This window comes from Salvelinus namaycush, chromosome 9 (assembly GCF_016432855.1).
Source record: "Salvelinus namaycush isolate Seneca chromosome 9, SaNama_1.0, whole genome shotgun sequence".
Classification (NCBI taxonomy): Eukaryota; Metazoa; Chordata; class Actinopteri; order Salmoniformes; family Salmonidae; genus Salvelinus; species Salvelinus namaycush.
Window position 1 is genome coordinate 3981797 of NC_052315.1, and position 22066 is coordinate 4003862.

Consider the following 22066-nt stretch of genomic DNA (forward strand, 5'->3'; position numbering starts at 1 on the left):
GCTCAGTGAGCACTCTCACCCACAAGCTAACAGAGCTCAGTGAGCACTCTCACCCACAAGCTAACAGAGCTCAGTGAGCACTCTCACCCACAAGCTAACAGAGCTCAGTGAGCACTCTCACCCACAAGCTAACAGAGCTCAGTGAGCAGTCTCACCCACAAGCTAACAGAGCTCAGTGAGCACTCTCACCCACAAGCTAACAGAGCTCAGTGAGCACTCTCACCCACAAGCTAACAGAGCTCAGTGAGCACTCTCACCCACAAGCTAACAGAGCTCAGTGAGCACTCTCACCCACAAGCTAACAGAACTCAGTGAGCACTCTCACCCACAAGCTACCAGAGCTCAGTGAGCACTCTCACCCACAAGCTAACAGAGCTCAGTGAGTACTCTCACCCACAAGCTAACAGAGCTCAGTGAGCACTCTCACCCACAAGCTAACAGAGCTCAGTGAGCACTCTCACCCACAAGCTAACAGAGCTCAGTGAGCACTCTCACCCACAAGCTAACAGAGCTCAGTGAGCACTCTCACCCACAAGCTAACAGAGCTCAGTGAGCACTCTCACCCACAAGCTAACAGAGCTCAGTGAGCACTCTCACCCACACGCTGACAGAGCTCAGTGAGCACTCTCACCCACACGCTGACAGAGCTCAGTAAGCACTCACCCACAAGCTAACAGAGCTCAGTGAGCACTCTCACCCACAAGCTAACAGAGCTCAGTGAGCACTCTCACCCACAAGCTAACAGAGCTCAGTGAGTACTCTCACCCACAAGCTAAAAGAGCTCAGTGAGCACTCTCACCCACAAGCTAACAGAGCTCAGTGAGCATAGAAGGCGAAGTTACTGCTGCCATGGACAGGCAGTTTGAATACCAAAGAACCCAACTCTCCACCACCCTCTAGTGGCGCCTGAAACATCACCACACTGAGGTCCTCAAGGACGTAAATTCAGTATTTTCTCCTCTGGTTAACACTGTAGACCACTTGCAGACAGAGCTCTCCACTAGGCACCTTTGTTTGTACAGAGCTTCTCTGGTGTCCACTTCTGGGGTCAGCCCACTGAGAGCCAGGCTGGCACCTCAGAACAGCCAAGACAAAGCCATGCTGCAGCCACCCCCTACAGTTACCCAAGCCAGACCATCAACCACAGCCAGAGTCTCCAGCCAAGACCCCTTCGGTGTTCTGTTGGAGATGTAGCAAAGAAGGACATTCTCCGACTACATGTCCAAATCAGTATCAAGTAAACCCCTCCGGAAACCACAAACCGTACACTGTCACAACAGGCCAACACTCCCATCACAAGAACGACTATACTACTCTGGCTGCTCTGTCTAGAGCTGAAACCCCAAGAGTCACGGCCTGCACCCACCCATAGACATCCTCTTCCTTTCAGCCAATACCGCACCAGCTGGTGTTACCCCCGTCTATAGACCCTTGGACAGGAAGAGCCATCCTGGACACCGGGTCATCCTACACATTGCTCAATGAGAAGCTATGTAGGGTCATCCTACACATCGCTCAATGAGAAGCTATGTAGGGTCATCCTACACATCGCTCAATGAGAAGCTATGTAGGGTCATCCTACACATCGCTCAATGAGAAGCTATGTAGGATCATCCTACACATTGCTCAATGAGAAGCTATGTAGGGTCATCCTACACATCGCTCAATGAGAAGCTATGTAGGGTCATCCTACACATCGCTCAATGAGAAGCTATGTAGGGCCATCCTACACATTGCTCAATGAGAAGCTATGTAGGGCCATCCTACACATCGCTCAATGAGAAGCTATGTAGGGTCATCCTACACACTGCTCAATGAGAAGCTATGTAGGGTCATCCTACACATTGCTCAATGAGAAGCTATGTAGGGCCATCCTACACATTGCTTAATGAGAAGCTATGTAGGGCCATCCTACACATCGCTCAATGAGAAGCTATGTAGGGCCATCCTACACATCGCTCAATGAGAAGCTATGTAGGGTCATCCTACACACTGCTCAATGAGAAGCTATGTAGGGTCATCCTACACATTGCTCAATGAGAAGCTATGTAGGGCCATCCTACACATTGCTCAATGAGAAGCTATGTAGGGCCATCCTACACATCGCTCAATGAGAAGCTATGTAGGATCATCCTACACATTGCTCAATGAGAAGCTATGTAGGATCATCCTACACATCGCTCAATGAGAAGCTATGTAGGGTCATCCTACACATCGCTCAATGAGAAGCTATGGAAGGAGGTGAAAGGTCCACAATACAACATGAAGCCGTGGACAGAAGGTCCAATATATCTGGCTAACGGTGAGGCTAAATGACCACTTGGATAGAGTGAAGTAGAGTTCCGCCTGTGTAACCGCTCCCATATGATTCCTTCTGTTATTCTGCCTTCCAAGACCCTTGCTTTTTCTTTCATGTTGGTCATTGATTTCATGTACTTCTGTGGAGTCCAGATTGACATTGCAGAGAGAGAAGCATTTCTTCCAAGTCAAAACCACGAAGTTGCATGATTGGGCTCCAAGTGTGGCGGTCTTCTCTGCCGTTGCTCCGGTACAGTTAACCCCTGGTAATCCAGTTGATGATCTTTTTTTACAGGCTGCTAGAAGCGCTCCGCTGGAACAGCCAGAGGAGTTACGACTTGCAAAATATCTCAGATGTATGTACCTCGAAGCTGGGATGCATTGGGATCCTGAAGCACAAAATATTCCTCACACAGGAAATTCCTATAAAGCAGAAGCCATGTTGTCTGTCCCCAGCAAAGCTCGTCATCCAAAAGGCACTCATTAATGATATGTTGACACGAGATATAATTGAACGTTCCTCCTTTCCTTGGGCTCCTCCTGTTGTCCTCATCCCAAAAAAAAGACGGGTGGTCTTAGATTTTGTGTGGATTATAAGAAGACGAACAACGTCTCCCAGTCTGATGCCTATCCTCTTCCCACCATCCAAGAGATCCTGGAGTCATTGTCTGGCAATGTTACATTTACATTTAAGTCATTTAGCAGACGCTCTTATCCAGAGCGACTTACAAATTGGTGCATTCACCTTATGATATCCAGTGGAACAGCCACTTTACAATAGTGCATCTAAATCTTTTAAGGGGGGGGGGGGTGGGGGGGGGGTTAGAAGGATTACTTTATCCTATCCTAGGTATTCCTTAAAGAGGTGGGGTTTCAGGTGTCTCCGGAAGGTGGTGATTGACTCCGCTGTCCTGGCGTCGTGAGGAAGTTTGTTCCACCATTGGGGTGCCAGAGCAGCGAACAGTTTTGACTGGGCTGAGCGGGAACTGTACTTCCTCAGAGGTAGGGAGGCGAGCAGGCCAGAGGTGGATGAACGCAGTGCCCTTGTTTGGGTGTAGGGCCTGATCAGAGCCTGAAGGTACGGAGGTGCCGTTCCCCTCACAGCTCCGTAGGCAAGCACCATGGTCTTGTAGCGGATGCGAGCTTCAACTGGAAGCCAGTGGAGAGAGCGGAGGAGCGGGGTGACGTGAGAGAACTTGGGAAGGTTGAACACCAGACGGGCTGCGGCGTTCTGGATGAGTTGTAGGGGTTTAATGGCACAGGCAGGGAGCCCAGCCAACAGCGAGTTGCAGTAATCCAGACGGGAGATGACAAGTGCCTGGATTAGGACCTGCGCCGCTTCCTGTGTGAGGCAGGGTCGTACTCTGCGGATGTTGTAGAGCATGAACCTACAGGAACGGGCCACCGCCTTGATGTTAGTTGAGAACGACAGGGTGTTGTCCAGGATCACGCCAAGGTTCTTAGCGCTCTGGGAGGAGGACACAATGGAGTTGTCAACCGTGATGGCGAGATCATGGAACGGGCAGTCCTTCCCCGGGAGGAAGAGCAGCTCCGTCTTGCCGAGGTTCAGCTTGAGGTGGTGATCCGTCATCCACACTGATATGTCTGCCAGACATGCAGAGATGCGATTCGCCACCTGGTTATCAGAAGGGGGAAAGGAGAAGATTAATTGTGTGTCGTCTGCATAGCAATGATAGGAGAGACCATGTGAGGTTATGACAGAGCCAAGTGACTTGGTGTATAGCGAGAATAGGAGAGGGCCTAGAACAGAGCCCTGGGGGACACCAGTGGTGAGAGCACGTGGTGAGGAGACAGATTCTCGCCACGCCACCTGGTAGGAGCGACCTGTCAGGTAGGACGCAATCCAAGCGTGGGCCGCGCCGGAGATGCCCAACTCGGAGAGGGTGGAGAGGAGGATCTGATGGTTCACAGTATCAAAGGCAGCCGATAGGTCTAGAAGGATGAGAGCAGAGGAGAGAGAGTTAGCTTTAGCAGTGCGGAGCGCCTCCGTGACACAGAGAAGAGCAGTCTCAGTTGAATGACTAGTCTTGAAACCTGACTGATTTGGATCAAGAAGGTCATTCTGAGAGAGATAGCAGGAGAGCTGGCCAAGGACGGCACGTTCAAGAGTTTTGGAGAGAAAAGAAAGAAGGGATACTGGTCTGTAGTTGTTGACATCGGAGGGATCGAGTGTAGGTTTTTTCAGAATGGGTGCAACTCTCGCTCTCTTGAAGACGGAAGGGACGTAGCCAGCGGTCAAGGATGAGTTGATGAGCGAGGTGAGGTAAGGGAGAAGGTCTCCGGAAATGGTCTGGAGAAGAGAGGAGGGGATAGGGTCAAGCGGGCAGGTTGTTGGGCGGCCGGCCGTCACAAGACGCGAGATTTCATCTGGGGAGAGAGGGGAGAAAGAGGTCAAAGCACAGGGTAGGGCAGTGTGAGCAGAACCAGCGGTGTCGTTTGACTTAGCAAACGAGGATCGGATGTCGTCAACCTTCTTTTCAAAATGGTTGACGAAGTCATCCGCAGAGAGGGAGGAGGGGGGGGGGGGGGGGGGAGGAGGATTCAGGAGGGAGGAGAAGGTGGCAAAGAGCTTCCTAGGGTTAGAGGCAGATGCTTGGAATTTAGAGTGGTAGAAAGTGGCTTTAGCAGCAGAGACAGAAGAGGAAAATGTAGAGAGGAGGGAGTGAAAGGATGCCAGGTCCGCAGGGAGGCGAGTTCTCCTCCATTTCCGCTCGGCTGCCCGGAGCCCTGTTCTGTGAGCTCGCAATGAGTCGTCGAGCCACGGAGCAGGAGGGGAGGACCGAGCCGGCCTGGAGGATAGGGGACATAGAGAGTCAAAGGATGCAGAAAGGGAGGAGAGGAGGGTTGAGGAGGCAGAATCAGGAGATAGGTTGGAGAAGGTTTGAGCGAGGGAAGAGATGATAGGATGGAAGAGGAGAGAGTAGCGGGGGAGAGAGAGCGAAGGTTTGGACGGCGCGATACCATCCGAGTAGGGGCAGAGTGGGAAGTGTTGGATGAGAGCGAGAGGGAAAAGGATACAAGGTAGTGGTCGGAGACTTGGAGGGGAGTTGCAATGAGATTAGTGGAAGAACAGCATCTAGTAAAGATGAGGTCAAGCGTATTGCCTGCCTTGTGAGTAGGGGGGGAAGGTGAGAGGGTGAGGTCAAAAGAGGAGAGGAGTGGAAAGAGGGAGGCAGAGAGGAATGAGTCAAAGGTAGACGTGGGGAGGTTAAAGTCACCCAGAACTGTGAGAGGTGAGCCATCCTCAGGGAAGGAACTTATCAAGGCGTCAAGCTCATTGATGAACTCTCCAAGGGAACCTGGAGGGCGATAAATGATAAGGATGTTAAGCTTGAAAGGGCTGGTAACTGTGACAGCATGGAATTCAAAGGAGGCGATAGACAGATGGGTCAGGGGAGAAAGAGAGAATGTCCACTTGGGAGAGATGAGGATCCCAGTGCCACCACCCCGCTGACCAGAAGCTCTCGGGGTGTGCGAGAACACGTGGGCAGACGAGGAGAGAGCAGTAGGAGTAGCAGTGTTATCTGTGGTAATCCATGTTTCCGTCAGTGCCAAGAAGTCGAGGGACTGGAGGGAAGCATAGGCTGAGATGAACTCTGCCTTGTTGGCCGCAGATCGGCAGTTCCAGAGGCTGCCGGAGACCTGGAACTCCACGTGGGTCGTGCGCGCTGGGACCACCAGGTTAGGGTGGCAGCGGCCACGCGGTGTGAAGCGTTTGTATGGTCTGTGCAGAGAGGAGAGAACAGGGATAGACAGACACATAGTTGACAGGCTACAGAAGAGGCTACGCTAATGCAAAGGAGATTGGAATGACAAGTGGACTACACGTCTCGAATGTTCAGAAAGTTAAGCTTACGTAGCAAAAATCTTATTGACTAAAATGATTAAAATGATGCAGTACTGCTGACTGGTGAAGTAGGCTAGCTAGCAGTGGCTGCGTTGTTGACTTTGTTTGAAAGTGTTGCTGGCTAGGTAACCTCGATAACTGGCTGGGTAACCTCGATAACTGGCTAGATAATTACTCTAAACTACACAATTATCTTAGATACAAGGACAGCAAAGACAACTATGTAGCTAGCTAACACTACACTAATCAAATCGTTCCGTTGTACTGTTTCGGTAGAAGTTGGCTAGCTGGCTAGCTAGCAGTGTTGACAACGTTAGGACGGCGAGAATAGCTGGCTAGCTGACTTTGTTTGAAAGTGGAGCTGGCTAGGTAACCTCGATAACTGGCTAGATAATTACTCTAAACTACACAATTATGTGTGTTGTGTTCACCATGTTGTGTTCACCAACCTCCTTTCTCTGCCAGAGATCTGTTGAGGATTGGATTGACTGACTGCTAGGCTGACTACACTTTTTCCAACTGGTTTTTATTTTAGTGTGATTTACACCGTGTTGGTTTAAGTGTTCAGTTGTAGGTTGAAGACTTCTGAGATTTCTGAACATCTTTATTGTGTGTGGAACTGGAGTTTATTGCAATCTGTTTGTATGAATGAGACTGGTTTTATGAATGGACAAACATTGCGTGACTGAGGTGACTTGAGTTAACTTGAAATAATTTACCGGGCTGGACTCTTTTTAGGCCAGAGGTATGTGACTTTTCTTGACGAACCAAGTGAAAGTTTTTTAAGGGTTTATGAAAAAAGTGTATTTGTATACTGACTTTTACATGAGTCCTTTGTATTGGTGTAGACTTGACGGACCAGACTGACTTTTACATGAGTCCTTTGTATTGGTGTAGACTTGACGGACCAGACTGACGTTTACATGAGTCCTTTGTATTGGTGTAGACTTGATTGACCAGACGGGACTCATTCCCTCACAAACAAAAAGGAAAAATCTATATTTTCTCTGGTAGCCACGACCTACCTGGCACCCCTAACAAACAGTAACCTTAAGTCAAAACCGTTACAAAACGCTTCCTGTAGTTGTTGATCAGTCTCTCACGTCGCTGTGGAGGAATTTTGGCCCACTCTTCCATGCAGAAGTGCTTTAACTCAACGGCGAGATGGGTCCCATTATGTTTGGCAAAAACCAAACACTCCATTCCACAGTAAGAACCTCATACCAATGGTCCAGCATGGTGGTGGTAGTGTGATGGTTTGGGGTCAGCATGGTGGTGTGATGGTTTGGGATCAGCATGGTGGTGGTAGTGTGATGGTTTGGGGTCAGCATGGTGGTGGTAGTGTGATGGTTTGGGGTCAGCATGGTGGTGGTAGTGTGATGGTTTGGGGTCAGCATGGTGGTGGTAGTGTGATGGTTTGGGGATGTTTCGCTGCTTCAGGACCTGGACGACTTGCCTTAATAGAAGGAACCATGAATTCTGCTCTGTATCAGATAATTCTACAGGAGAATGTCAAGCCATCCGTCTGTGAGCTGAAGCTGAAGCGCAGCTGGGTCATGTAGAAAGACAATGATTCAAAACACACAATCAAGTCTACATGAAACTGGTTAAAAAGCAACAAATTTGAAGTTTTGGAATGGCCTAGTCAAAGTCCAAATATAATCTCAATTGAGATGTTGTGGCAGGAATTGAAACGTACAGTTCATGCTTGAAAATCCACAAATGTCGCTGAGTTAAAGCAGTTCTGCTTGCAAAAGAGGGCCCAAATTCTTCCACAGCGACATGAGAGACTGAGGGCTGTTGCTGGGCAACACGGACTTTCAACTCCCTCCAAAGATTTTCTATGGGGTTGAGATCTGGAGACTGGCTAGGCCACTCCAGGACCTTGAAATGCTTCTTACGAAGCCACTCCTTCGTTGCCCGGGCGGTGTGTTTGGGATCATTGTCATGCTGAAAGACCCAGCCATGTTTCATCTTCAATGCCCTTGCTGATGGAAGGAGGTTTTCACTCAAAATCTCACGATACATGGCCCCATTCATTCTGTCCTTTACACGGATCAGTCGTCCTGGTCCCTTTGCAGAAAAACAGCCCCAAAGCATGATGTTTCCACCCCCATGCTTCACAGTAGGTATGGTGTTCTTTGGATGCAACTCAGCATTCTTTGTCCTCCAAACACGACGAGTTGAGTTTTTACCAAAAAGTTATATTTTGGTTTCATCTGACCATATGACATTCTCCCAATCTTCTTCCGGATCATCCAAATGGTCTCTAGCAAACTTCAGACGGGCCTGGACATGTACTGGCTTAAGCAGGGGGACACGTCTGGCACTGCAGGATTTTAGTCCCTGGCGGCGTAGTGTGTTACTGATGGTAGGCTTTGTTACTTTGGTCCCAGCTGTCTGCAGGTCATTCACTAGGTTCTGGGATTTTTGCTCACCGTTCTTGTGATCATTTTGACCCCATGGGGTGAGATCTTGCGTGGAGCCCCAGATCGAGGGAGATTATCAGTGGTCTTGTATGTCTTCCATTTCCTAATAATTGCTCCCACAGTTGATTTCTTCAAACCAAGCTGCTTACCTATTGCAGATTCAGTCTTCCCAGCCTGGTGCAGGTCTACAATTTTGTTTCTGGTGTCCTTTGACAGCTCTTTGGTCTTGGCCATAGTGGAGTTTGGAGTGTGACTGTTTGAGGTTGTGGACAGGTGTCTTTTATACTGATAACAAGTTCAAACAGGTGCCATTAATACAGGTAACGAGTGGAGGACAAAGGAGCCTCTTAAAGAAGAAGTTACAGGTCTGTGAGAGACAGAAATCTTGCTTGTTTGTAGGTGACCAAATACTTATTTTCCACCATAATTTGCAAATAAATTCATTAAAAATCCTACAATGCAATGTCATTTTGTCTGTCATAGTTGAAGTGTACCTATGATGAAAATTACAGGCCTCTCTCATCTTTTTAAGTGGGAGAACTTGCACAATTGGTGACTAAATACTTTTTTGCACCACTGTATGTTTACTTATATGTTACTGAATGTGTTACTGTATGTGTTACTGAATGTTTACTTATATGTTACTGAATGTGTTACTGTATGTGTTACTGAATGTTTACTTATGTGTTACTGAATGTTTACTTATATGTTACTGAATGTGTTACTGTATGTGTTACTGAATGGGTTACTGTATGTGTTACTGAATGTGTTACTGTATGTGTTACTGAATGGGTTACTGAATGTGTTACTGTATCTGTTACTGAATGGATTACTGTATCTGTTACTGAATGGGTTACTGTATGTGTTACTGAATGGGTTACTGTATGTGTTACTGAATGGGTTACTGAATGTGTTACTGAATGGGTTACTGTATGTATTACTGAATGGGTTACTGAATGTGTTACTGAATGGATTACTGTATCTGTTACTGAATGGGTTACTGTATGTGTTACTGAATGGGTTACTGAATGTGTTACTGTATCTGTTACTGAATGGGTTACTGAATGTATTACTGAATGTTTACTAATGTGTTACTGAATGGGTTACTGTATGTGTTACTGAATGTTTACTAATGTGTTACTGAATGGGTTACTGTATCTGTTACTGAATGTTTACTAATGTGTTACTGTATGTGTTACTGAATGTTTACTTATATGTTACTGTATGTGTTACTGTATGTGTTACTGAATGGGTTAATGTCTGTGTTACTGAATGGGTTACTCCACTCCAGTGTTTACTTGGTATATTGTAATTACTTCGCCACCATGGCCTATTTATTGCCTTACCTCCCTTATCTTACCTCATTTGCACATGCTGTAAATATATTTGTTCTACTGTGTTATTGACTGTATGTTTGTTTATTCCATGTGTAACTCTGTGTTGTTGTATGTGTCGCACTGCTTTGCTTTATCATGGCCAGGTCGCAGTTGTAAATGAGAACTCGTTCTCAACTAGCCTACCTGGTTAAATAAAGGTGAAATAAAAAAATAAAAATAGGTTACTGAATGGGTTAGTGAATGTGTTACTGAATGTTTACTTATGTGTTACTGAATGTGTTACTGAATGTGTTACTGAATGTTTACTTATGTGTTACGGTGTGTGTTACTGAATGGGTTACTATATATGCTACTGAATGTTTACTTATATGTTACTGAATGTGTTACTGAATGTGTTACTGAATGTTTACTTATGTGTTACTGAATGTGTTACTGAATGTTTACTTATGTGTTACGGTGTGTGTTACTGTATATGTTACTGAATGGGTTACTGTATGTGTTACGAAATGTTTACATGTGTTACTGAATGTGTTACTGAATGTGTTACTGAATGTTTACATGTGTTACTGAATGGGTTACTGAATGGGTTACTGAATGGGTTACTGAATGTGTTACTGAATGTTTACATGTGTTACTGAATGGGTTACTGAATGTTTACATGTGTTACTGAATGGGTTACTGAAGGTGATACTGAATGTTTACTTATTTGTTACTGTTTGTGTTACTGAATGGATTACTGTATCTGTTACTGAATGGGTTACTGAATGTGTTACTGAATGGGTTACTGAATGTGTTACTGAATGGGTTACTGAATGGGTTACTGAATGGGTTACTGAATGGGTTACTGAATGGGTTACTGAATGGGTTACTGAATGTGTTACGTAGCCTGAAATCCCGAACCTGTTTTGCTAAAATTCCACTTGTGTTATTGTTTTGCATGACAACGACTGGTAAGGAGTGGAATGATAGCAAAAACAGACTGGTACCCAGGCTATGTGTTACTGTATGAGTGTGTCACGGATCAAATCAAATCAAATTTATTTATATAGCCCTTCATACATCAGCTGATATCTCAAAGTGCTGTACAGAAACCCAGCCTAAAACCCCAAACAGCAATGCAGGTGTAGAAGCACGGTGGCTAGGAAAAACTCCCTAGAAAGGCCAAAACCTAGGAAGAAACCTAGAGAGGAACCAGGCTATGAGGGGTGGCCAGTCCTCTTCTGGCTGTGCCGGGTGGAGATTATAACAGAACATGGCCAAGATGTGCCACGGATCCCTCCGGAACTGTGTCATTGCGCACACCTGTTCCCCATTCCCACTGATTGTATTTGTATAAATGTGCCCTTTGTTCACCATTGTCCTGTTGATTATTGTTCCAATATCTGTTGGTCGTGTGAGTACCTGTGCTGTGTTGTTTTAGCTTTCGTGCCACGTATATTGTGTAGATGATTATGGGTCTCGTGCCGTGTGATAATCATTGTGCTCTAGTGTTATGTATTCGAGGTACTCCTCGGTCTTTTGTTTGGGTTTCAACACTGTGTTTTGTATACGTGTTTGTTTGGTCTTTACACGGCACGCTGTATTTTGGGAAAAAATTTAAAAACTATTACGCATTCCTGCGCCTGTCTCCCGATCCCGTCATACCAGCGTGACAGAATAATCTACCATTAAGGGAGACAGCGGGAATGGCCCGTCCGACGACGATGCGACTGGTCCGTCCGGCACCGCCGCAATTTCAGCAGCTGCAACTGGGCCGTCCGACGTCGCCACAACTGGTCCGTCCGACGACGCAACTTCAGCAGCTGCAACTGGCCCGTCCGACACTGCCACAACCGGTCCGTCCGACGCCGGTGCAACTGGTCCGTCCAACGCCGGCGTGACTACGGCAGTGGCAACTGGCCCGTCCGACAACGACGCAACTTCGGCAGCTGCATCGGGTCCTGTAATTCGGGAAATAAAAACCCCTATTACGCATTCCTGCGCCTGTCCCAATCCTTCATACCGACGTGACAGTGTGGCTGTTGTTATGATAGTTGGGGTAATCCAGTCAGTCAACAGTGCCAAAAGGAGGTCAGCCAGCCTGAATCAAACGGCTAGCAGGATGTCTACCTCCCTCCCTGGATGTCTAGGTCCTCAGGGCTCAGGTTCTGCGCCGCCATTGTTCCCCCGTTGGACTCGCCGAATAACCCGCTCAATAACGCACTGGATAACCAGCTGAATCACTGGCTGAATCAGCCGAGCGACAACAACTGCCTCTGCTAGAGTTTAGGAGGTTTAGGATTCTGTCAGTCCATTGTTTCCAGGCCTAAGTGCCAGTGCTTCCCAGGACTAGCGATGACAAATCAGAGGAGAAAGTATGGTCAAGTGGTGCACTGTTATTGTCAGGGCATTATCAGGGCAGAGGCCAGAAGTTGTAAGCTAAAGCACTTGAGAGACCCACTGTATGTTACTCTTGGGATTCTCTAAATTGAGTGTTGTAACAATAGCCTGGTCCCAGAACTGTTTGTGCTATCCAACTCCTAGTAGGCAAGACGGCACCAGCGGATCTGGGATCAGGCTATTACAATGAATGACACCTTACCTGCGGTCTGGAGGGACAGAGACCTGGGGATAAGAATAGTGTTAAATCAGCTGCAACATATTCTGTCTAAAAGATCTGCAGATAATAACAACATGAGGTATTTCAACCAATGAAGAAGTCTAAATGTGACTAAGACAGTATCCTGTTCTGTGAAATGGTCTAATACTAAGACAATCATTTGAGTCCAGTGTCCTTACCCCGATGTTGTTATTGATTGTGTGTGGTTTGTAGGGACTTCCGAGGAGGCAGCGAGGGCGACAGGGGTGAGGTAGGGTACCCTTTGAGCAGACAGAGGAGCGTGGACAGCCTGCCCCCGTCCCGCTACAGCTCCCGCCCCCCCACCCGCTCCGGCAGCCGGCCCAGCACCAGCGAATCCCTGCACCACTCCATGGGTACGTGAAACTGTATCTTTTTCTTTGTCAGCATGGACGTGTGTGTGTGTGCGTGCAGACAGCGGATATAACATCTTTTTATTTATTTAGGGGGTGGATCAGCTTTAATATTGCGGATAGATTGTTGCTTCCATCAATGTAATTGTCTGCATCCTGTCCAATCACCCATATATTTTTTTGCAAATATACAGTACAAGTCAAACGTTTGGAAACACATACTTGTTCAGGGGTTTTTCTTTATTTGTACTATTTTCTACATACATGTAGAATAATAGTGAAGACATCAAAACTATGAAATGAGACATATGGAATCATGTACAGTTGAAGTCGGAAGTTTACATACACTTAGGTTGGAGTCATTAAAACTCGTTTTTCAACCACTCCACAAATTTCTTATTAACAAACTACAGTTTTGGCAAGTCGGTTAGGACATCTACTATGTGCATGACACAAGCAATTTTTCCAACAATTGTTTACAGGCAGATTATTTCACTTATAATTCACTGTATCACAATTCCAGTGGGTCAGAAGTTTACATACACTAAGTTGATTGTGCCTTTTATACAGCTTGGAAAATTCCAGAAAATTATGTCATAGCTTTAGAAGCTTCTGATAGGCTAATTGACATCATTTGAGTCAATTGGAGGTGTACCTGTGGATGTATTTCAAGGCCTAACTTCAAACTCAGTGCTTCTTTGCTAGACAGCATGGGAAAATCAAAATAAATCAGCCAAGACCTCAGAAAACAAAAGTAGACTTCCACAAGTCTGGTTCATCCTTCGGAGCAATTTCAAAATGCCTGAAGGTACCATGTTCATCTGTACAGATAATAGTACGCAAGTATAAACACCATTGGACCACGCAGCCATCATACCGCTCAGGAAGGAGACGCGTTCTGTCTCCTTGAGATGAACGTACTTTGGTGCGAAAAGTGCAAATCAATCCCAGAACAACAGCAAAGGACCTTGTGAAGATGCTGGAGGAAACAGATACAAAAGTATCTATATCCACAGTAAAACGAGTCCTATGTCAACATAACCTGAAAAGCCGCTCAGCAAGGAAGAAGCCACTGCTCCAAAACAGCCATAAAAAAAGACTGTTGAGATTGGAGATTGCAGTTTGCAACTGCACATGGGGATGAAGATCGTACTTTTTGGAGAAATGTCCTCTGGTCTGATGAAACAAAAATAGAACTGTTTTGCTATAATGACCATCGTTATGTTTGGAGGAAAAAGGGGGAGGCTTGCAAGCCGAAGAACACCATCCCAACCGTGAAGCACGGGGGTGGCAGCATCATGTTGTGAGGGTGCTTTGCTGCAAGAGGGGCTGGTGAACTTCACAATATAGATGGCATCATGAGGAGGAAAATTATGTGGATATATTGAAGCAACATCTCAAGACATCAGTCAGGAAGTTAAAGCTTGGTCACAAATGGGTCTTCTAAATGGACAATGACCCCAAGCATACTTCCAAAGTTGTGGCAAAATGGCTTAAGGACAACAAATTCAAGGTATTGGAGTGGCCATCACAAAGCCCTGTCCTCAATCCTATAGAAAATTTGTGGGCTGAACTTAAAACGCATGTGCGAGCAAGGAGGCCTACAATCCTGACTCAGTTACACCAGCTCTGCCAGGAGGAATGGGTCAAAATTCACCCAACTTATTGTGGAAGGCTACCCGAAGCATTTGACCCAAGTTAAACAATTTAAAGGCAATGCTACCAAATACTAATTGAGTGTATGTAAAGTTCTGACCCTCTGGGAATGTGATGAAAGAAATAAAAGCTGAAAGAAATAATTATCTCTACTATTATTCTGACATTTCACATTCTTAAAATAAAGTGGTGATCCTAACTGACCTAAGACAGGGAATTTTTACTAGGATTAAATGTCAGGAATTGTGAAAAAACTGAGTTTAAATGTATTTGGCTAAAGTGTATGTAAACTTCTGACTTAAAGTGTACGTACCAAAAATGTATTCAACAAATCAAAATATTTTTTAGATTTTAGATTCTTCAAAGTAGTCACCTTTTGCCTTGATGGTAGCTTTGCACACTATTGGCATTATCTTAACCAGCTTCATGAGTTAATCACCTGGAATGCATTTCAATTAACAGGTGTGCTCTTTCCTTAATGCGTTTGAGCCAATCAGTTGTGTTGTGACAAGGTAGGGTTGGTATACAGAAGATAGCCCTATTTAGTGAAAGACCAAGTCCATATTATGGCAAGAACAGCTCAAATATGCAAAGAGAAACAACTGTCCATCATTACTTCAGGACATGAATGTCAGTCAATGCAGAAAATTTCAAAAACGTTGAAAGTTTCTTCAAGTGCAGTCTCAAAAACCATCAAGCGCTGTGATGAAACTGGCTCTCATGCGGACCACCACAGGACAGAAAGACCCAGAGTTACCTCTGCTGCAGAGGATAAGTTCATTCGAGTTACCAGCCTCAGAAATTGCAGCCCAAATAAATGCTTCACAGAGTTCAAGTAACAGACACATCTCAACATCAACTGTTCAGAGGAGACTGCTTGAATCAGGCCTTCATGGTCGAATTGCTTTAAAGAAACCACTACTAAAGGACACCAATCAGAAGAAGAGACTTGCTTGGGCCAAGAAACACGAGGTAATGAACATTAGACTGGTGGAAATATGTCCGTTGGTCTGATGAGTCCAAATTTGAGATTTTTGGTTCCAACCGCCATGTCTTTGTAAAACGCGGAGTAGTTGAACAGATGATCTCCGCATGTGTGGTTCCCACCATGAAGCATGGAGGAGGAGGAGTGATGCTGTGGGTGTGCTTTGTTGGTGACACTGTCAGTGATTTATTTAGAATTCAAGGCACACTTAACCAACATGGCTACCACAGCATTCTGCAGCAATACACCATCCCATCTGGTTTGCGCATAGTGGGACTTTTTCAACAGGACGAAGACCCAACACACCTCCAGGCTGTGTGAGGGCTATTTGACCAAGCAGGAGAGTGTTTGAGTTTGCATCAAATGACCTGGCCTCCACAATCACCCGACCTCAACCCAATTCAGATGGTTTGGGATGAGTTGGACCGCAGAGTGAAGGAAAAGCAGCCAACAAGTGCTCAGCATATGTTGGAGCTCCTTCAAGACTGTTGGAAAAGCATTCCAGGTGAAGATGGTTGAGAGAATGCCAGAGTGTGCAAAGCTGTCATCAAGGCAAAGGGTGCCTACTTTGAAGAATCTAAAATCTAAAATATATTTGTTTAACACTTTTTTGGTAACTACATGATTTCATTGTTTTTGTGTCTTCAGTATTATTCTACAATGTAGAAAATATATTTAAAAAATAGAAAAACCCTTGAACGAGTTGGTGTGTTTAAACGTTTGACTGGTACCAATACTACCGTTCAAAAGTTTTAGAACACCTACTCATTCAAGGGTTTTTCTTTATTTTTACCAGTTTCTACATTGTAGAATAATAGTGAAGACATCAAAACTACGAAATAAAACATATGGAATCATGTATTTTTTTGTGATCCAGTACGTAATATCATAATAATACGTAATATCATAATTTGGTTGTAATCCAGAGAGGTACGAAAAAGTTTCTAGATCCTCTATGAGGCTGCAGAGGGATCCAAATTGTGGATATAAAAGAAAACATGAATCATCAGCGTACAATGACACCTTTGTTTTTAAACCCTGGATTTTTAACCCCTTGATATTATTGTTGGATCTGATTTTTAATAGCTAACATTTCGATGACATTAATAAAGAGACATACTGATAGTGGGCAACCTTGTTTTACTCCTCTTGACAGTTTAAAACTTTCTGAGAAGTAGCCATTGTTTACTATATTACAGTTAGGGTTACTATACATGACTTTAACCCATATTATAAGAGATTCTCCAAAATTGAAATGTTCCAGGAATTTAAATATAAACTCCAGTCGTACTTTATCAAAAGCCTTTTTAAAGTCAGCTATGAATAGCCTATTCCATAGGCAAGGAGCGTAACAGGAAAAGGCAGCCATACCCAACTCTGTGGAAATCACATGGGCCTCAAGTGTAATCCGTGCTTGAGACCTGGTTTTAGGAATTATAACTCTAATATTGATGAGTGATGATAAATAAGAAGGTAGTTTATTCAGAAGTGCTTTATAGACAAACACGAGAGCATGTTGTTCTCGTCTCACGGACAGCGAAGTCCAACAATAAGGGGATCTGCTGTACCTATGTTACGTCTGAAAAAGTCAGTTATAAATGTTTCTGTCCTGGTTAAAGACAAGTTGTCATCCAATAGGCTTTGATTAAATTTCCAATATCCTCGCCCACGTGGAAATTCAGTAACAGTAATGTATATGCCAATTATCTGATGGTCTGACCGCATTCTGTCCCTTATCAACATTTTTTTTAAACTTTTGGTGCCAACAAGAATGACATAAGAAAGTTGTCAAGACGACTAGCTTGGTTGAGCCTCCCCCATGTATATCTCACTAGGTCGGGATATTTAATCCTCCATGTATCCACTAATTCTAATATATCCATGATATTTCTGATTTCCTTTAGAGAATGAGGGTGATAGTTTGCAGTGTGATTTCCTTTACGGTCCATTGAGGTATTTAAAACAGTATTATAATCTCCCACCATAATAATAGTAGTCTATTGCTTGTAGGTTTGATTATTTATTATATATATTTTCAAACGTGGATCGTCATTATTTGGTCCGTAAAGGTTAATGAGCTATATCTGTTAATGGTCTAATAACATATTTAAAAATGATCCATCTACAGCGGATATAACTTTACAATAGCTTTATTGTCCATAGTCACAGCAAACAACTTTGGAAAGTAGTAGACTTCACAAACATTAAAAAGCAAACATTCATGTAGACAGTTTTTGTTACAGCATTACGTTTGTTAGCAAAGAGATTAATGGTGGCTAGATATCCAGGTAAAGTTGTTTACTTTATTTAGCAATCGCTCCTACACTCTTTTGTCCAAGAATGACAAACATGTCTCCAGTTTTGTTTACATTTAGCAATTGTGAAACACCTTTAATGTGTATTCCCTTTTCAGTGTGTATTAGAAATCACCTCGATCAATAAAGGTTTCCTATTGAACTTCAAAACAGAAGTGTTCTTTTGATCAGAGATGAATGAAACAGGCTTTGTTTTGAAGCGAGTGAGAGTTAGCCATTGACTTTACTGATAAATGATATTCTAGAAATAACAAGATGCTTCTCTTTCACGTAAATGTTGCATTGCAGTAGCCTAGATTACCAATGGGCTACATTAGCTTTACAGTCTTTGCACCTTAACTGTAATCTTGTCTTGCTATAAAAAGATGACCTGGTACCTTGCAGTACACTCTTAGGGGAAAAAATGGTGCTTTCTAGTACCTAAAGTGCTTCTTTGGCAGTCCCTATAGGAGAACCTTTTGAAAAACAATTTTTAGTTCCATGTAGAACCCTTTCCACAGTGGGTTCTACATGGAACCAAAAAGGGGTCTGCTATGGGGACAGGCGAAGAACCACTTTTGGAACCCTTTTTTCTAAGAGTGTATATTTCCAAAAAGTGTTCCTTGTCGTTGTAGGGTGATGTCATTTCCTGCTGCTGCTACTTCACCATCTCGTGTTTTATTTTTTTTATTTTCTTTTGATGTGATGTCTACAGGCCGCCAGGGCAATTCCTTAGAAGTCGGCAGTTCAAAATGACTAGTCGGGGTTGGTGCCACCCACAGACACATTTACATTGTAATCATTTAGTAGACGCTCTTATCCAGAGCGACTTACAGGAACAATCAGGGTTCAGTGCTGGGAAATAATGTTGGCTTTCTATCCGGCCCCCACCCACTGACTTTCTATCCGGCCCCCACCCACTGGCTTTCTATCCGGCCCCCACCCACTGGCTTTCTGTCCGGCCCCCACCCACTGGCTTTCTGTCCGGCCCCCACCCACTGGCTTTCTGTCCGGCCCCCACCCACTGGCTTTCTGTCCGGCCCCCACCCACTGGCTTTCTGTCCGGCCCCCACCCACTGGCTTTCTATCCGGCCCCCACCCACTGGCTTTCTATCCGGCCCCCACCCACTGGCTTTCTGTCCGGCCCCCACCCACTGGCTTTCTGTCCGGCCCCCACCCACTGGCTTTCTGTCCGGCCCCCACCCACTGGCTTTCTGTCCGGCCCCCACCCACTGGCTTTCTGTCCGGCCCCCACCCAATGGCTTTCTGTCCAGGCCCCCACCCACTGGCTTTCTGTCCGGCCCCCACCCACTGGCTTTCTATCCGGCCCCCACCCACTGGCTTTCTGTCCGGCCCCCACCCACTGGCTTTCTGTCCGGCCCCCACCCACTGGCTTTCTGTCCGGCCCCCACCCACATGTCTTTCTATCCGGCCCCCACCCACTGACTTTCTGTCCGGCCCCCACCCACTGGCTTTCTGTCCGGCCCCCACCCACTGGCTTTCTGTCCGGCCCCCACCCACTGGCTTTCTATCCGGCCCCCACCCACTGGCTTTCTGTCCGGCCCCCACCCACTGGCTTTCTATCCGGCCCCCACCCACTGGCTTTCTGTCCGGCCCCCACCCACTGGCTTTCTATCCGGCCCCCACCCACTGGCTTTCTGTCCGGCCCCCACCCACTGGCTTTCTGTCCGGCCCCCACCCACTGGCTTTCTGTCCGGCCCCCACCCACTGGCTTTCTGTCCGGCCCCCACCCACTGGCTTTCTGTCCGGCCCCCACCCACTGGCTTTCTATCCGGCCCCCACCCACTGGCTTTCTGTCTGGCCCACACCCACTGGCTTCTGTCCGCACATACTGGTTTTAGGCGTATGTGACGCAACTCACTTGCTAGCCATGGTCCCAGTAATTTTCCACCCTATAGGCAATATCAAAACGCATTAAAAAAAATGAAGAAATACTGTAGGTAAAATTACCAGAGTTTTTCACATGGCCCATTAAGCTATCAGTATTGCTGTACGTTATTACAGACGTAGTTTGAAATAGAGCAATGTTGTTGAGACTTGCAATTATTCTTGCGGAACGGTTTAAAGCCTACATTTTAGGACCGGGACGATTTTCAGACCGAGACAAATATGGGTGATCAATATTTATTGATAGATAATATAGTGAACTATAGCCTAATCATATTTAGGAAGTACATTTCCTTGGAAAGATAACTGCCCCTGATCTCACACGTATGGCTACTGAACTGGAAGCAGCAAGAATGATGACAGCGGACTCTTACACTTTCTCTTGAGCTAGGTTTCGCGACTAGGATACAGCCTACCTTTTAGCAGCGGGACGATTTGCAGGCAGAGACAAATAAATGGGGTAAATCAATATTCAAAGAAAATGAAAAAGCGCATCGCTCCCTCACCATGGTAGCCTTTTCCTTTTTGAATTATGTCTCTTTTTTTTGATTCCACCTCGACTCAAGTTGGTTGGGCTCCCTTCACTTCTTTCCATGATCAATACTTATGTACAAACACTGTAGTGAACTGTAGTCTAATCATATTTCAGTTAATTTCCTTGGAAAGATAACTGCCACGTGATTCTCTGCCCATGCATAGACACTAGGCAGCCTACTGTGTTTCATGAGACCACACAAACAGAGCATTCGGAAAGTATTCAGACCCCTTGACTTTTTCCACATTTTCTTACATTAAAGCCTTTTTCTAAAATTGATTATATTGTTTTTTTCCATTCATCAATCTACACACAATACCCCATAATGACAAAGCAAAAACACGTTTTTAGAAATGTTTGCTAATTTATAAAAATAAATATGGAAATATCACATTTACGTAAGTATTCAGACCCTTTACTCAGTACTTTGTTGAAGCACATTTGGTAGCGATTACAGTCTCGAGTCTTCTTGGGTATTACACTACAAGCTTGGCACACCTGCATTTAGGGAGTTTCTCCCATTCTTTTCTGCAGATTCGCTTAAGCTCTGTCGGGTTGGATGGGGAGCGTCGCTGCACAGTTATTTTCAGGTCTCTCCAGAGATGTTTGATCGGGTTCAAGTTCGGGCTCTGGCTGGGCCACTCAAGGACATTCAGAGACTTGTCCCGAAGCCACTCCTGCGTTGTTTTCACTGTGTGCTTAGTCGTTGTCCTGTTGAAAGGTGAACCTTCGCCCCAGTCCGAGGTCCTGAGTGCTCTGGAGCAGGTTTTCATCAAGGATCTCTCTGTACTCCGTTCATTTTTCCCTCGATCCGGCTAGTCTCCCAGTCCCTGCCGCTGAAAAACATCCCCACAGCATGATGCTATCCCCACCATGCTTCACCGTAGGGATGGTGACCGGTTTCCTCCAGACGTGACGATTGGCATTCAGGCCAAAGAGTTCAATCTTGGTTTCATCAGACCAGAGGATATTGTTTTTCATGGTCTGAGAATCCTTTAGGTGCCTTTGGTAAACTCCAAGCGGGCTGTTATGTGCCTTTTACTGAGGAGTGGCTTCTGTCTAACCACTCTATCATAAAGGCCTGATTGGTGGAGTGCTGCAGAGATGGTTGTCATTCTAGAAGGTTCTCTCATCTCCTCAGAGGAACTCTGGAGCTCTGTCAGTGACCATCGAGTTCTCGGTCACCTCCCTGACCAAGTCCCGTCTTCCCTGATTGCGCTATTTGGCCGGGCGGCCAAATCTAGGAAGAGTCTTGGTGTTTCCAAACTTCTTCCATTTAAGAATGAGTCCACTGTGTTCTTGGGGATCTTCAATGCTGCAGAAATGTTTTGATTCCCTTCCCCAGATCTGTGCCTCGACACAATCCTGTCTCTGAGCTCTACGGACAATTCCTTTGACCTCATGGCTTGATTTTTGCTCTGACAACTGTGGGACCTTATATGGACAGGTGTGTGCCTTTCCAAATCATGTCTAATTAATTTAATTTACCAGAGGTGGACTCCAATCAAATTGTAGAAACATCTCAAGGATGATCAACGGAAACAGGATGCAGCTGAGCTCAATTTCAAGTCTCATAGCAAAGTGTCTTAATACTTATGTAAATAAGATATTTCCGTATTAAAAAATGTATAAATATTCTACAATCCAGTTTTTTCTTTTGTCATTATGGGGTATTGTGTGTAGGTTGATGAGGGGAAAAACTATTAAATCAATTTTATAATAAGGCTGTAACGTAACAAAATGTGGAAAAAGTCAAGGGGTCTGAATACTTTCCGAATGCACTGAA

At 45.3% G+C, this 22066-nt stretch overlaps 1 protein-coding gene across 3 annotated transcripts in view; it reads left to right on the forward strand.

Annotated features, from left to right (window-relative positions):
• Positions 1–22066, forward strand: part of LOC120053598 (lisH domain-containing protein ARMC9) — a 108842-nt gene that overhangs the window by 64062 nt on the left and 22714 nt on the right. For all 3 annotated transcript variants that reach the window (XM_039000738.1, XM_039000737.1, XM_039000736.1), the window contains one exon: positions 12745–12905. In XM_039000738.1, the coding sequence (XP_038856666.1) occupies positions 12745–12905 (161 nt within the window). The remainder of the gene's footprint in view (positions 1–12744; positions 12906–22066) is intronic.